General features: G+C 40.4%; 1 protein-coding gene across 4 annotated transcripts in view; it reads left to right on the top strand.

Moving 5' to 3' along the window:
* Positions 1 to 13,637, top strand: part of DHRSX (dehydrogenase/reductase X-linked) — a 258,274-nt gene that overhangs the window by 158,464 nt on the left and 86,173 nt on the right. For all 4 annotated transcript variants that reach the window (XM_025208503.1, XM_025208502.1, XM_025208500.1 and 1 more), the window contains one exon: positions 2,915 to 3,016. In XM_025208503.1, the coding sequence (XP_025064288.1) occupies positions 2,915 to 3,016 (102 nt within the window). The remainder of the gene's footprint in view (positions 1 to 2,914; positions 3,017 to 13,637) is intronic.

Here is a 13,637-nt window from a genome sequence, read left to right as displayed (position 1 = left end):
GCTGGTTTCCCCTCAGCATCGTTTCCCCTGCTGGGCCTGCACAAATGTGTTATTTGATTATTTTCTCTAGTATTTTCCCAGGAGTAGAGGTAAGACTGACTGGCCTAAAGTTACCCGGCTCATCCCTTCTCCCTTTCTTGAAAATGGGCACCACATTGGCCCTTCTCCAGTCCTCAGGGACCCAGCTAGAGCACCACGAGTGCTCGAACAGCTGTGCCAGTGGCTCAGCTATGACACTGGCCAATTCCTTCAGCACCCGTGGATGGAGGTCATCCGGGCCTGCTGACTTGTACCCATCCAGCTCCTCCAGGAGCTCCTTAACTATTTCAGAACTAACCGTAGGCGAACTGGGGCCATGTGGACATCCGTCAATGATTGAGGTGGGGGAAAATGGCTGAGTGTAACCTAGAGTAATTTCAGAGCCATTGGCTATGCTCTTGGGAAACTCATAGAAGGTGGGCAAGGTCCCAAATGACTGGAAAGGGGCAAATATAGTGCCTACCTTTAAGCAAGAAAAGAAATAGGATTTGGGGATCTACAAGCCAGTCAGCCTGACCTTGATTCCTGGAAACATCATGGAGAACAGGTCCTCAAGGAATCCATTGTGAATGAGGAACAAACAGCATGGATTCACCAAGAGCAAATCATTCCTGAACAACCTGATTTCCTTCTGTGATAAGGTGATGGGCTCTGTGGATGAGGGGAGAGCAGTGAGTTTTAGCAAGACACTGTTTCTCACCAAATTCTCATTAAAAAGCTCAGGAAATAGAGACTATATGAAAATACTGCAAGGTGGATATGTAACTGTTTGGATCATTGTGCTCAACAGGTACTCATAAATGACTCGATATTTAGTTGGGAGGAGGTATCAGGTGGGATTCTCCTGGGGTCTGTCCTGGTTCCAGCATTGTTCAATATCTTCGTTAATGGTTTGGATAATGGGGTTGAGTGTACCCTTAGCAAATTTGTAGATGACACCAGGTTAGGTGAAATTATAGGTACTCTAGAGAGTGGGGCTAGGATCCAGAATCACCTGAGTAGACTGAAGAAATTTTATGCAATCAATCAGATGAGATTCAGCAAGGACAAGTTCAAAGTCCTGCATTTGGGATGGAATAATTGCATGCACAAATCCAAACTGGAGAATGATTGGTTAGGCTGCGCTACTGCAGAGAAGACTTGAGGGTTCCAGTAGACCATAAGCTGATTATGAGTCAACCGTGTATTCTTGTTCAAAAGTAAGCCAGCAGCATCCTGGGTTATATTACCGGGAGTGCCAGTTGCTAATCAAGGGAATTGATTCTTTCATTCTATTCAGCACTGGTGAGGCATTACTTGCAGTTCTGTGTCCTGTTTTGGGCCCCACACTTCAAGAAGGATGTCGACAAATTGGAAGAGTCCAGCACAGAGTGACAAAAACGATCAGGGCCTGGAAAACAAAATTATGAGGAAAGGCTGAACTAGGGTTATTTAGCCTGCAAAAGAAGACTGGGGGGAGATTTGATAAGTCTTCAAAAGCTGAAGGGCAGTTACTGAGAGGATGGACATGGGCTTTTTTCTGTGGTCATAAGGGACAGGATTAGGAGCAATTGGAAATTTAATTTGGAGATTAGGAGGAACTTTCTGACTATGAGGGTGGTCAAGCATTGGAACAGGCTACTAGAGAAGTTGTGGAATCTCCACCCCTGGAAACTTTGAAGAGCAAGTTAGACACTTAGCTGGGATGGTTTAGTTGGGGATGATCCTGCCTCGAACAGGTGGATTTGACTAGATGACCTCATGAGGTCCCTTTTAACTCTACTTTTCTATGATTCTATACCTCATTGTATATCTGAAATGTTCATGTTTTAGCAACTGATTATATAAATGTTGGTGTAGAGGGTTATGAGTGTGTGTTTTTCACAATGCAAACCCTTACCTTGTTTTCCATACAACGTTCAAGAGAATTCAACCTGGAATTTGAATAGTTGGAGGTGGAGTTTGTTTTAATTAAACCATTTTAAGACTCTTGGGGGGGTGTTATTGAGGTTTTCATTGTTTGTTAATTTTGTAAGAGTTAGCTTCTATGTCTGACTAATATGTTGGATAGCAGATGGTTTTGCTGAAGATTCAACAGTTGTTCAATTCATATTTTCTATGAGATCTCAAACCTGATCTAAGACCTTCAACAGATAAATTAGCAAGTCCATGAAAGACTATACTTGTCATTCCTATTATTTATGAAGAGAGATAGCAACAACAGCAATGAAAAGTTAGAGGAGGAAGAAGAGAAAAGAAAAAAAAAACCCTTCCAGATTGAAGAATCTTTACAGGTTTCTCTCACTTTATGTGGGTTCTGTATGAGTGAATTCGCTGTTATGTGATGACCCTTTTTATACCAAAAATTAATTATATCAGAGGTAAATTCACTCTTATGCAATCAGTGTGATAGAAGCCCGCAGTCAGCTGCTTTGTGTGGTGCACTGTGGGAGTGACGCACACCAAAACATGGTCTCCTGTGTGGATCTGTGCTTCTCGCTCTGTCTGTGACGTATTTCTGTAGTTGCCAGCCCCATTATGCCCTGTGCTTGCGTGTACTGTCTGTTGTTGGTAAGTACCAAAATTGTCTTGTAAAAGTGTTAGAAATGGGTCTGGGGATCAGTACAGTTGAGGTCTTGGAACATATCCTTATTTGTTACATTGTAAAGTGGGTTCCTTTTATGCAAATTTGAGTTATGTGCCGTTTTCCAGGAGTGCATGTACAGCATAAAGCAAGGGAAACCTGTATATATCAAAGTGAACTTAAAAAGGATGGTCCAACTTGTTAACAATCCTTTTGTCAGTAAAAGATAATTGAAGATTTTGGGTCATACTGGGTAAATTATTTTAATGTAACTGACTTCACTAGATTTTTTTTTCTCCTGTTTTTTTTCAGTGGAGTTTATACACTGTGATTTGGCTTCTATGAAGTCCATACAGCAATTTGTACAACAGTTTGGAGTAAAGAATTGTCCACTCCATGTCCTGGTGAATAATGGTGAGTTCATTTTCTTCTGCCCTTATAAAGTTTAGAAGCTTTTAACTTTAACATGTGGGGTTTTTTTCCTAATGCTTCACATTTTAGATGAATCATTTATAACTGTTGACAGCAGGTGATTGTTAACAGCTACAGTACAGTCTAAGAGACATGGTTACTTACTGTCTCAGTGTGAATATCTCAGTATTGCCAATTCTTGTGATATTTTCCTATTTTCCTTTCAACCCAAACTCCTGGAGTCATACCGTTTAGCAGAATTTAGCATTCCTTTAAATATATTTATAGATCTTGTGGTCGTGGAGAAACCTAAAGGTTAAAAAAGAAAAATCAGAAAGCAAATAAAAAAACATATTTGCTAGCTCTCAAAAAAGTTCTCAAGATTATTGGAGACAAGATTTTGAATCTTTAGGATTGGGATACTTTTAATCTTTTTCCAATAAAATAACTTTTTCATACATATTTAACCAGGGTGGGGGGTGGAAACAATGTAAATCTGTTTTGGAGCCAACCCTTTCACACACACTATGCTTCTTTCCTCTCAACTCTTTGTATAGATCTTTCCTCAATAAAAAAACAAGGGAGAATAGAAGAAATGGAAAAGGGCCCTTTTCCTCCACTTTAAACATCTGTCCTGTACCGATGATGAACAAATAATTTCACCTGCTTCAATTAAAAGATTTGCTATATACATGTATAAATGTATTACTTGAGCTGTTGATAATAAAAACAAATTATCACTTACTCAGTATTAAATTATTACTAAATTATCACTCAGTCTTAGTGAAACCTCAAGTATTTAGGCCAAAAGGTATATAATTACACAATTGAGCAGGAACATATGAAATAATAAGAAACACTTCATGAAGATTTTCGACCTTATTATCGTCATTTTGTAGAAGTGTAAACTGATTCATGTAGAGGCAAAATAACTTAGGCTTACTCAGCAGGCTACTGGCTTTGTTGAGAATAGTACTCAGGTTGCTTGAGAATCACTCCAAGGCTCTGTGTGCTAGGCCAAACTCATATATGAAATGGATTATAAAGCAACAGTGAAGGCAGAGAGAGGAAGGAAACATAATCTTGCAAACACACTGCTGACTAGCATTTAAAATCATGAGCACTTTTATTACTATTTTACTTTATTTCCACTGAGTTTATTCAGCCAGAAGCACTGTACTTGGTAATATGTTCACAGGATCAAGGTCCAAATATGGCTTTTGAGAAGACGATAGTGAGCATCTCATTTTTGAACTGGTGACATTTATGCTGGTTAACCCTGTGGGAAACAAATATTTCTTTTTTATTATAGGAATGCCAAATTTCTTAAAATATATATTATAATAGACTTAAGTGGTTTTGGTATCTTACTTTATATTAATATAAAGACACTTGAAATTTCAAACTACTTCCAAATTATTCAGCCATCCACTTGTAAAGCATTAATAGCATAGGCATTAAATCACTGGTGTGCCAGCACTGGCAGTCATGTCTGTAAATGTTAAAGGCTTACAGTAGCAAAGTGTGACTTAATCACAACCTGCTCACTGAATCTGACTGTTATATTGTATGCCTGTAAGATGTACATTGGGGAGCTAGCAGGCACCAACCCCGCATGCCAGAAATAGAGCTAACCATTGAAAGACCATACAAATAATAAAGAAGCACCATACTTATCAAGTCTGGTATCATCATTGACAATGACATCATTGAGATCCTGTCAACTTATTTAGCCAGAAGCACAATCATGTTTAACCAGCAGGCAAAAATTTTGCTCTTGTTGATCCGCTAACATTAGCTCTGACAAGTACTGGGCAGTCACTGGCAACTTCAATTGCCACAATGTTCTTTGAGATCATGGATAGCAACCAAAATGAATGGCAAAAATCAACACCTCAGCCTAATACAAAGCAACCGAATTCCTTCAACAGGGATGAAGATACAACCCAGACCTCATGATATTTAGCACTAAATTAGTGCTGTCATGTAGAAAAATTCCCACACTTTCAACATTGTTCCTTTTGCATGCAGATAAATGCAGTTGTAGCCCTGACAATGATGCCATTTTATCACCATTTCAGCTTCAAAAAGGAGGACTGGCAGGGCTTTGCAGAAGATTATGATGCAGTAATTGAGCAGATGGAACCTCTGACTAAATATGCCTGGTTCACAAATGCTGTATGAATATTCCTCAAGGCTGTAGAATTAAATATATACTCAGCCTGACTCCAAAAATTGTGGACCTGCATGAACAACACAATCAGGAATTTGAGTTTATATCTTTTTTGTGGAGGATACCACTGCTCTAGGAGAAGAACTGATGTCCTCCCTGATGGTGGAATGCCAAAAACCTTGACAGATGCTGTCTGAAAACATTTATGACATTTAATAGCAGGAAGACATGGGCTGCAATATGCACATTTGCAGTGATTCAAGAAAGCAAGGAATATTACAACACTGCAACAAACCAAGAGCTTCACTATCTTATCTTGAAAAGAATAGACAACCAACATGTCTTTTACCATTACCGGTAATGTCATCCTAATCCCAGGTCCACCAAACCATTCATAATGGCACATCTTAAGATAGGTATCAATTAACTGAAATAAAACAGCAAGTATTGATGTCATTCAGAAGAAACAATTCAAATATTTTGGACTGAAAATTGGAACTAGTTAATCATACAGATATTATATCAACTAATATTCACAAGATTAAAAAATGCTGGTGGTAAGTATGCTTCAATAATGTCAGACCGAACTGGAGAACAAGAATTTTTTGACTCGTCTCACTTTTCTGCTATACACATAAGCTCTTTGAAAGCTTCATAGTGTACCATATTGCAATAACATGTGATGAGATTCTAATTGAAGAGCAGGCAAGATTTCATACAGAGAAAGCATGCATAAGCCAGCTGCTCAATTTTATACAACATATTGAAGATGGTTTCAAAAAAGATTTGATCATAGGAGCTGTATTTTGTAGACCTCTCGGCAGCATACTACACTATCAGTCAACTGTTCCTCACCAAATTATTGCAGATGAATAAAGATATGCATCTCAGTTAACTCATTTGAACTTCACTTGACAACAAATGGTTCTTTTTAGAATCAGATAAAAAACAAAGTTGCTGGCATCAACAGCGTAATGATCTCCCACAAAGCTGTTTAATACCTATATGCTAACAATCGGCCAATTCACCAAAGTACCAAAAATGTCATATACTTAGACAACTTCTGTGTGACAGCTCAAGGCAAGTGTTTAACCTGATAACAAACTTAGCAAGTTAATTAATATGCTACAAGGAAAACCAACTGTAAACTGATCCCAACTAAGACTATGCCTTCCCCCTGAGGAATGTAAGTGAGAACATTGAGTATGAAATAACTGAAGAGTGGCCCACTTCTCATACCTAGTTCACCTTGATATGATTTTTGCCATACATGGTACATTTCAAGAAGTTCAAGGCAAAAGTGAACTTACAATGTAATATCATCTGGAAGTTAGCTAACTCTCTGTGGGGAGTCAGTACATTAACACTCAGGTTAGCTATACTGGCCTTTTGCTGTTTGTCAGTGAACAATGTGTGTCCAGCATTGGAGAAGTTTGCATGTGCAAAAAAGTTCAACATAGTGCTGAATGAATGTTGTCAAAGCATCGCCAACTACTTCAAACTAACCAATGTAAAGAATCTTTACCTACTGATTGGCATTGCATCCTGGATATTAGAAAGAGTGGCCAGTCATGTACAATGGATCTTTCAGACCCATAGCATCCTCTATGTTATCACAAGCCTGTTGCTAGGTGACTTAAATTGTGAAAGTTCTTTATTACCTCCATGGAACTTTGCAGTTCATCTCTGAAGAGCACATGTTGTATGCTCAAACATGGATTGCACGTGATACCAGCAGGTGCTAAGATTGAACTGCAAGCCACAGAAATTCTCACAGATAGTTAGATAATGCCCTAACTGACTTTGCACAGGGGTCAGTTTCTGTAAAGTAAATATCAAGAAATGGGATTACCTGAACAATGCCTAGAATGTTAATTGTGTCTGTGGCAGAGACACAACACCTCAACTAATTCTCTATTGGCTGTTAGAAACGACATGCACAACTGGTGAGTTAAGCCATTGATGATGCGTAGGGGGTGCACATGCACCCACTGAGCATGGTGATGCACCGCCTGCGAAAAGGCACCACTGACACTGTCAATGGCACGTGCAGGTGGTCGCTGCTCACCTCCTCCCCCCCCCGCCGACACTGCCAGCGGTGCCTGCGGGGGGTCCACAATTGCTGCTGGCCGTCACTGACACTGCCGGTGGCATCTGCAGGTGTTCCCCAACCACTCGCCACCCCCCCCCCCCCACCACCAACAGTGCTGCAGCTGCCTGTGGGAGCTCCCCACTGGGCGCCACCACACTCCCACCGCTTACAGTGCTGCCACCACCTGCAGGAGCTCACCATGTCCCTCCAGGGGCATATGGTTTCATGAGTTAAGCACTGTTACTTACCACATGAGAGCCTGTGTCTACAAAAAGTCATAATTGATCTATTTCAGAGCAATGAATACAAATAAATGTCATATTTACTCAACTATAAGATGAGGTTCCCCCCCACCCTAAATCAGCATTGGGGAAAAAAACTTACCTTACAGTCACTTATAAGGAAACCTCATTATATACACTGTCTTTCATTAAAGTGCTGCTAAAAGCAACATGTGCATAGTAGTGGAAACTAACTATGAAGTTGATTAAAAACAGCCAATACTAAAGTATTACTATAAAACACATGGGCCATATTGGGCAAACATACTGGTGGGAACCTACTATACCAATAAGTTCATGCTACCCGTCTGAACAAGATAAAGGGCAGTGCCCATTGTGCTTAGTCCCCCTCAGTGCTGATTCTTTTTTAAGTGATGGTAAATCACTACATTGCATACATTTCAATTTCCTTTTCAGCCCCACAGCTGAGCTGCAACCTTCTTTCCCATTTTCAATTATTCCTGTTTTTTCATCAGCGTTAAATGTCTGGCAAATATAATCAAAAGAGGCTCCATACAGTTCATCCTGAAGTCCTCTATCCCCACCTCTCTCAGCCTGTCACATATGAACGGCATGGCCCTACCCTGCATGAAGTGAAGCCACACCTGGTTGCCCTGAGCCTCATCTGCATATATATTTTTGGAGGATCCCAGGACTTGTGGCAACAACACCCGGTTCCGGTCATGAGTGGGGAGCTAATTACCGCATGGATTCTCTATGGAGGATATCTGGAATACACAAACATACTGAGCAGTGCTGAGCAGTGGGGTCAGCATGGCTTGAAATGCTGTTGACTCTGCTGGGATTCAGCCTAATGAACTCTATGGTAAATTGTGAGCCTTTTGTCTTTGGACTAATATGCTGCCTAGTTTGTACTCTGTATAAGGAGGTACAAAAGTGCTGCTTAAAAGTGTAGTACCTTTGCTAAAATTTGCTACAGTTTGAAAAAAAGTAAAATGTATCAATTCTGGATGAACTAAGTCTGCGTGTGCCCATAGTAAGTTGCCTATACAAAAAATACTACAAACATGTTTATTTCAAAGTCATTGTTTTCAAATTTGTGTCTCACTTCCATTTGCTCAGGGAGAGCAGGGTCTGCAAAGGGGAGGAAGGGGCCGCAGGATGACGAAGTTGGGAGGGGGGGTTAGGCTGAGGGGCCATCAGGTGGGTCATCTGACCCACCCCCAGATTGATTTTCCCTGCTATAGCATTCACAGGCGGAAAATTCAAAGCAAACCTCCAATAATTAGATTCCATACTTGGAAAATTATAACAAATTTATAATTTTGTCCATATATAGAATCTAATTATTGGGGGTCATTTTATATTCAGGGTTGTCTTATATTCGAGTAAATACAGTAAGTAAAGAGACTTAAGTAAACATTCTCTGCACAAGTCTGCACGTTCATGATCCACACATTTTGCTTAATTCATGATCAGTTACCAAGTACTTTCACTTGCCAAGATAAATTTGCTGTTTAAGAAAATCTGTTCAGAAGCTGTAATGATATGGATGGCTTAACTTTGCCTTTTACTAAAGTTATAGCAGAGTTGCAAAAAAAATCATCTTCAGAGCTGCTCTAAAAGCTCCTGTATTGTAATTAGGTAGCCCCTGACAATCGCATGGCAAATCACCAGGCCTCCTTTTCTAAAAACTGTTTCCTTTTCTGTTCAGTGTCTGTTGAAACTCTTGTAAACAATTCAGAGTTTTAGGTTTGGTGTTATTTTTATAGTAAAATGCTAAATGTCTTGGATGACAAGGGAAAGTCAGAATAGATTACAGCACAGTAACAGTCTGATCCAAAGCCTTTTGAAAGGCTTCCATTGACTTTGACCTTGTATGAGTGTTTAATGCATAATTAGGCACGTCGCCATTTGTAGTGATTGGGGGTTCCCCCCCTTTTTTCCTTTGGATGCCTGTCTTCACTGAATGTTTTCATTAGGCCAGGCAATGTGATTTGTACTATGCTTAGAGCACATAAGTTATTGATAGATTTTAAGGCTGTAAAATCCTTAGCCTTTTATGGCAAAGGGATAATTATGAACAGGGATCCTGGTTTTCTCCGTCTGATTAAAAAAATGTCCCAATTTTTGGATTAAAAAAAGTAACCCAAAATCCACATTTTTCCATGATTAAAATGAAACACCACTAACACACACACACATGTGTGTGTATTGGTGGTGTTTCATTTTAATCATGGAAAAATGTGGATTTTGGGTTACTTTTTTTAATCCAAAAATTGGGACATTTTTTTAATCAGAAAAAACCACGATCCCTGGTTATGAGCCTAGGGTCTGGTTGCATTCAGTCACTGCTGTTTCCTCCCCTCCATCCCCCTTTCCATCTCCAGTGTTCGGTCAGGAAAATTTAAGTAACTAGAACAAGGACTTAATTAAATTTGGACTGCTCTTGATAGCATGTGATGTTATGAGATGTGCATTGCATGTTTTTCTTAAAGTATTTTATTCTCAAAAGTAAAATAATATGCATTGATATTAGGTGTTTTGTGAAAAATGTAATTCTAATGGCACAGTCCCTTATCTAGGGATAGTATGCTAATGTATGCATCTAAAATAACATAATTCATTAGGGCACATTTACGTAGATGTTTCTTATAAATCAAAAAATTCTAGGATCTATATAATCAAAGACTTATCAGCTAAAATAAAGGGCTTGGTCCTGCTGTTCATTCATGTATAGATTTCTGATTGGATATATGAATAAGGCCCTTTGGAGTTAATGAAAATTCTCCCTCTGAGTTCTGTATGAGGGGTTGTGGATGCTTTCAGCATGGTTTGAATTAGAATATAAATGACTTTAATAGAATTTTCTACTCAGTGTGTCTTGAGGTTCCTGAATTCCATGATCAAGGGTCTTATCTTGTTTCATATTTAATGCAAAAAAAATGTTTCACAGGATTACTAATGTATTAGTTCTTTTTCTTAGATTAGCACATTGTTTTACTTGCTTCAAATTGGGTGTGTCTACACGTGTTGCTATGCCAATGTTGTTACTGCACCATGATTTAGTACTTTCTTTTGGAAGTATTAAATCACAGTTCAGTAACAGTCTGTACTGCACTGTACATGTAGTACATAGTTATTTTTAGCAACTACTTCACCGTAGCAGCGTGCTGTGCTGGGGGAGCATGTTGCTAAGGTGAAGTAGCTGCTGGTTATGTGTAGACGCCCGTGGACACCACATCACTGTAGCATGTTGCTACGCCAACATATCATCATGTATAGGCACACCCATTAAATATGAACTAAGTATACAGGTGTGTGTGTGTTTTAGGGGTGCAACGATAGAGATTTTGGGGGTTGATACCGATAGCTGATTTTTAAGGAAGCATATCAGCCAATACCGATTGGATTTCCAATACAGCTGTGTGTAGCTGGTAAGTCTGTTGTGGTGGACAAAGAGTGGCGAGGGAAGGGGCTTGGTGGGGCAGATCAACCCGCCCCAGTGAGGGATGGAGTGGGGCAGGGGCTGGGGCAGACTCTGCCCAGTCAAGGTAGGGTGGGCATGGGACAGAGCTGTGGCTTGTCCGGGGGGTGGCTTCTGTCACTACATGCCCCTGGGTCTGCACGGGGCAGCTCTTCTCGGTGGGGTCTGGGCTTGGGGGGCAGTGGCAGCACTGGGAGGGACCTAGAGGGGTGGCTGCAGCCACCCCAAAATTTTCCATAGCCCCCTACAATCTTCCTTCCCACTGCCACTGCCATCCACCCAGTGCAACCCTGGGTCTTCCCAACACATGAGTGGAGGTGGGAGTTGAGCTGGGGCTGTGCTGGGCAGGCAGTGGTGGTGCAGGGAGGAGGGACTATGGGGGGCTACAGCAAAATTTGAGGTGGCTATAGCCCTCCTGTAGCCCCCTCCTAGGACCGCCATTTCCCACCCCAAGCCCAGCCCCTGCCAACGAGAGCCCTGAACAGCCCCAGCTCCAGCACGCAGCTACAGCCTGCCCACCCTGCCCCGCACAGATCTGGGGGGCACACCCCACCATGGCTCCCGGATGAGCTGTGGCTCTGTCCCAAACCCTGCCTCACCCTGGCTGGGCAGCGCCTATCCCAACTCCTGCCCCACTCCCTCTCTCAACATGCACCTTCCCTCCCCTTCCACTACAACCAGCTCCACGTAGCTCTTCAAGCTTCCAGGCTATGCTCCTCACTGCCTTCATGCTGTGCTGCAGCTGTGCACACGCACAGGCATTTATTGGCCAAATTATCGGCCACATCGGGCCGATTTCTGACATGGCCAATTTTCTTTATATCAGTGCTGATCTGATATTGGACCAATGTATCAGTGCATCTCATATATATATATAATATATATATATATATCTAACCCATTCCAATTTACATGTAAAAATACAGTATATTTTGTGTTTCACAATGGTGACCCCAATAATAGACCCATACTTTCAGAGTACATTCTGGAAAGTTGTGTGGCCATAAACAAGAATGAAAAAAAGTTAAATGTGTATTAAAACAATATTTAAGATGGGAAATGTGAAGTTAATTGCCATGTTGGGTAAAATACTCTAGACTACCTGTCAGCGATGTCCTAGCAGAGATGAGATTTGACAGCACCTCCCCCTGCATCAGTGACATCTTCCATAGGCTGGGGCAGTGGGGAGAGAAGGGCCAATGGGGTTTGCACACAGGGTGCAAATCTTAACAGTTATGCCTCTGCCACCTATGTTATTTTGGAGCAGAGTAGGAACTTAAGACTACTGAGCACTTGAGTAATTTTGATAAGATGTCTGCCATCCATAACTCGGGGATCTATTCAGAACTTTATGTAAAGTGTTGAGCCTGGGAGTTTCAAAGATGCTGAGAGAGGTAGATGTCTAAGTTCCATTGAAAATCAGTGGAATATGGATATCTAACTACCCCCTTAGGCTGTTTTGAAAATCCAGGGCCAAACATACAGCATTTCAAATCAGAGTGATTTAAGAGGCAATTCCATGTCCCCTCCTTCCTCACTTAAGGGGGGATCTGAATATTATCATACAAAAAAAATGTTTGAAAACATGTATGATTTCATCTGGCAAACAAAGTTCAGCTCTTTCTTTTGTATGCTTTTTACTTTGCTTCCAGGCACCTTTCTTCCATTCCACACTGTACGTGTTCAGCCACTGGTTTTCAAACCGAATAAAAATCAAAACATGTCTTAAAAATGCAAATGTGGTCTCCTTTCTGCACCAGCCCTACTATAAGAAAAAACCCTAAGTAAAAAATCATTACAATGGAGTTTTGTAATAAGTTGATAAAATCTTGGCTAACAACATGTGTATATTACACAGGGGAAATTTGTCATTTAGGTCTTGCAAGTAATTATTTCGTGTTGACACCTTAATCTTCTTGGATTATAAAATCTTTTCGGGACAAGGACTATATCTTAATATGTCTGAAAAGAACTTGCTTTATTGATGGCACTGCAGCAATGAAAATAATAAATTAAGAATAGCAATATGCAGTTCAAACGTAGAAAAAAAATCCTGCTATGTGCCATGGTTACAAAAAGGGCCTGACAGTAAGGCTGTTTAGTATAAGTATAGCAGTAGGTTGCTGGTATTGTTTTCCACTAGACTTTTTTCAGCCAAAATAGTCAGTTGTCTTCTTGTATGCTGAATATGCTTTTAAGTACATTTTAAACATATCTGTTTTATTCTTCTGCTAGACTGAATGGTTTCACAGACCGGGAAGCTTAGTGGTTAAGTCACAAAATCAGTATTTATAACAGAGTATACAGATACTTGCATCACCAAATATTTGTAGGACTACAGTGTGTCAGACTTACTGACAGTGAAAAGCCAGTTTATATTTAGGCTTCTCTAATGATGGTCATTTTTTAAAAGAGGACATCTCCCATTTAGTTATCTAAATTATAAGAATGTCTATATTCAGTACAGCATACCTGCTCAGAAGGTTACATTAGTCTGAGAAGATCACCATGCTAATGCTGCTTTACTGCTTCCCATACCTGATCTGTGCCTGAAAGTGAGCATTGTGAAAACTGCAATTTGGTTGTGCTCAGTAGAGCTCTCTCAGATTTTTAGCAGCTGAAATCCTTTG

The sequence above is a fragment of the Alligator sinensis genome, unplaced genomic scaffold, assembly GCF_000455745.1.
Source record: "Alligator sinensis unplaced genomic scaffold, ASM45574v1 scaffold395_1, whole genome shotgun sequence".
NCBI lineage: Eukaryota > Metazoa > Chordata > Crocodylia > Alligatoridae > Alligator > Alligator sinensis.
Note: the sequence above shows the minus strand (reverse complement) of the source record. Positions and strands in the feature narration are given on the sequence as shown.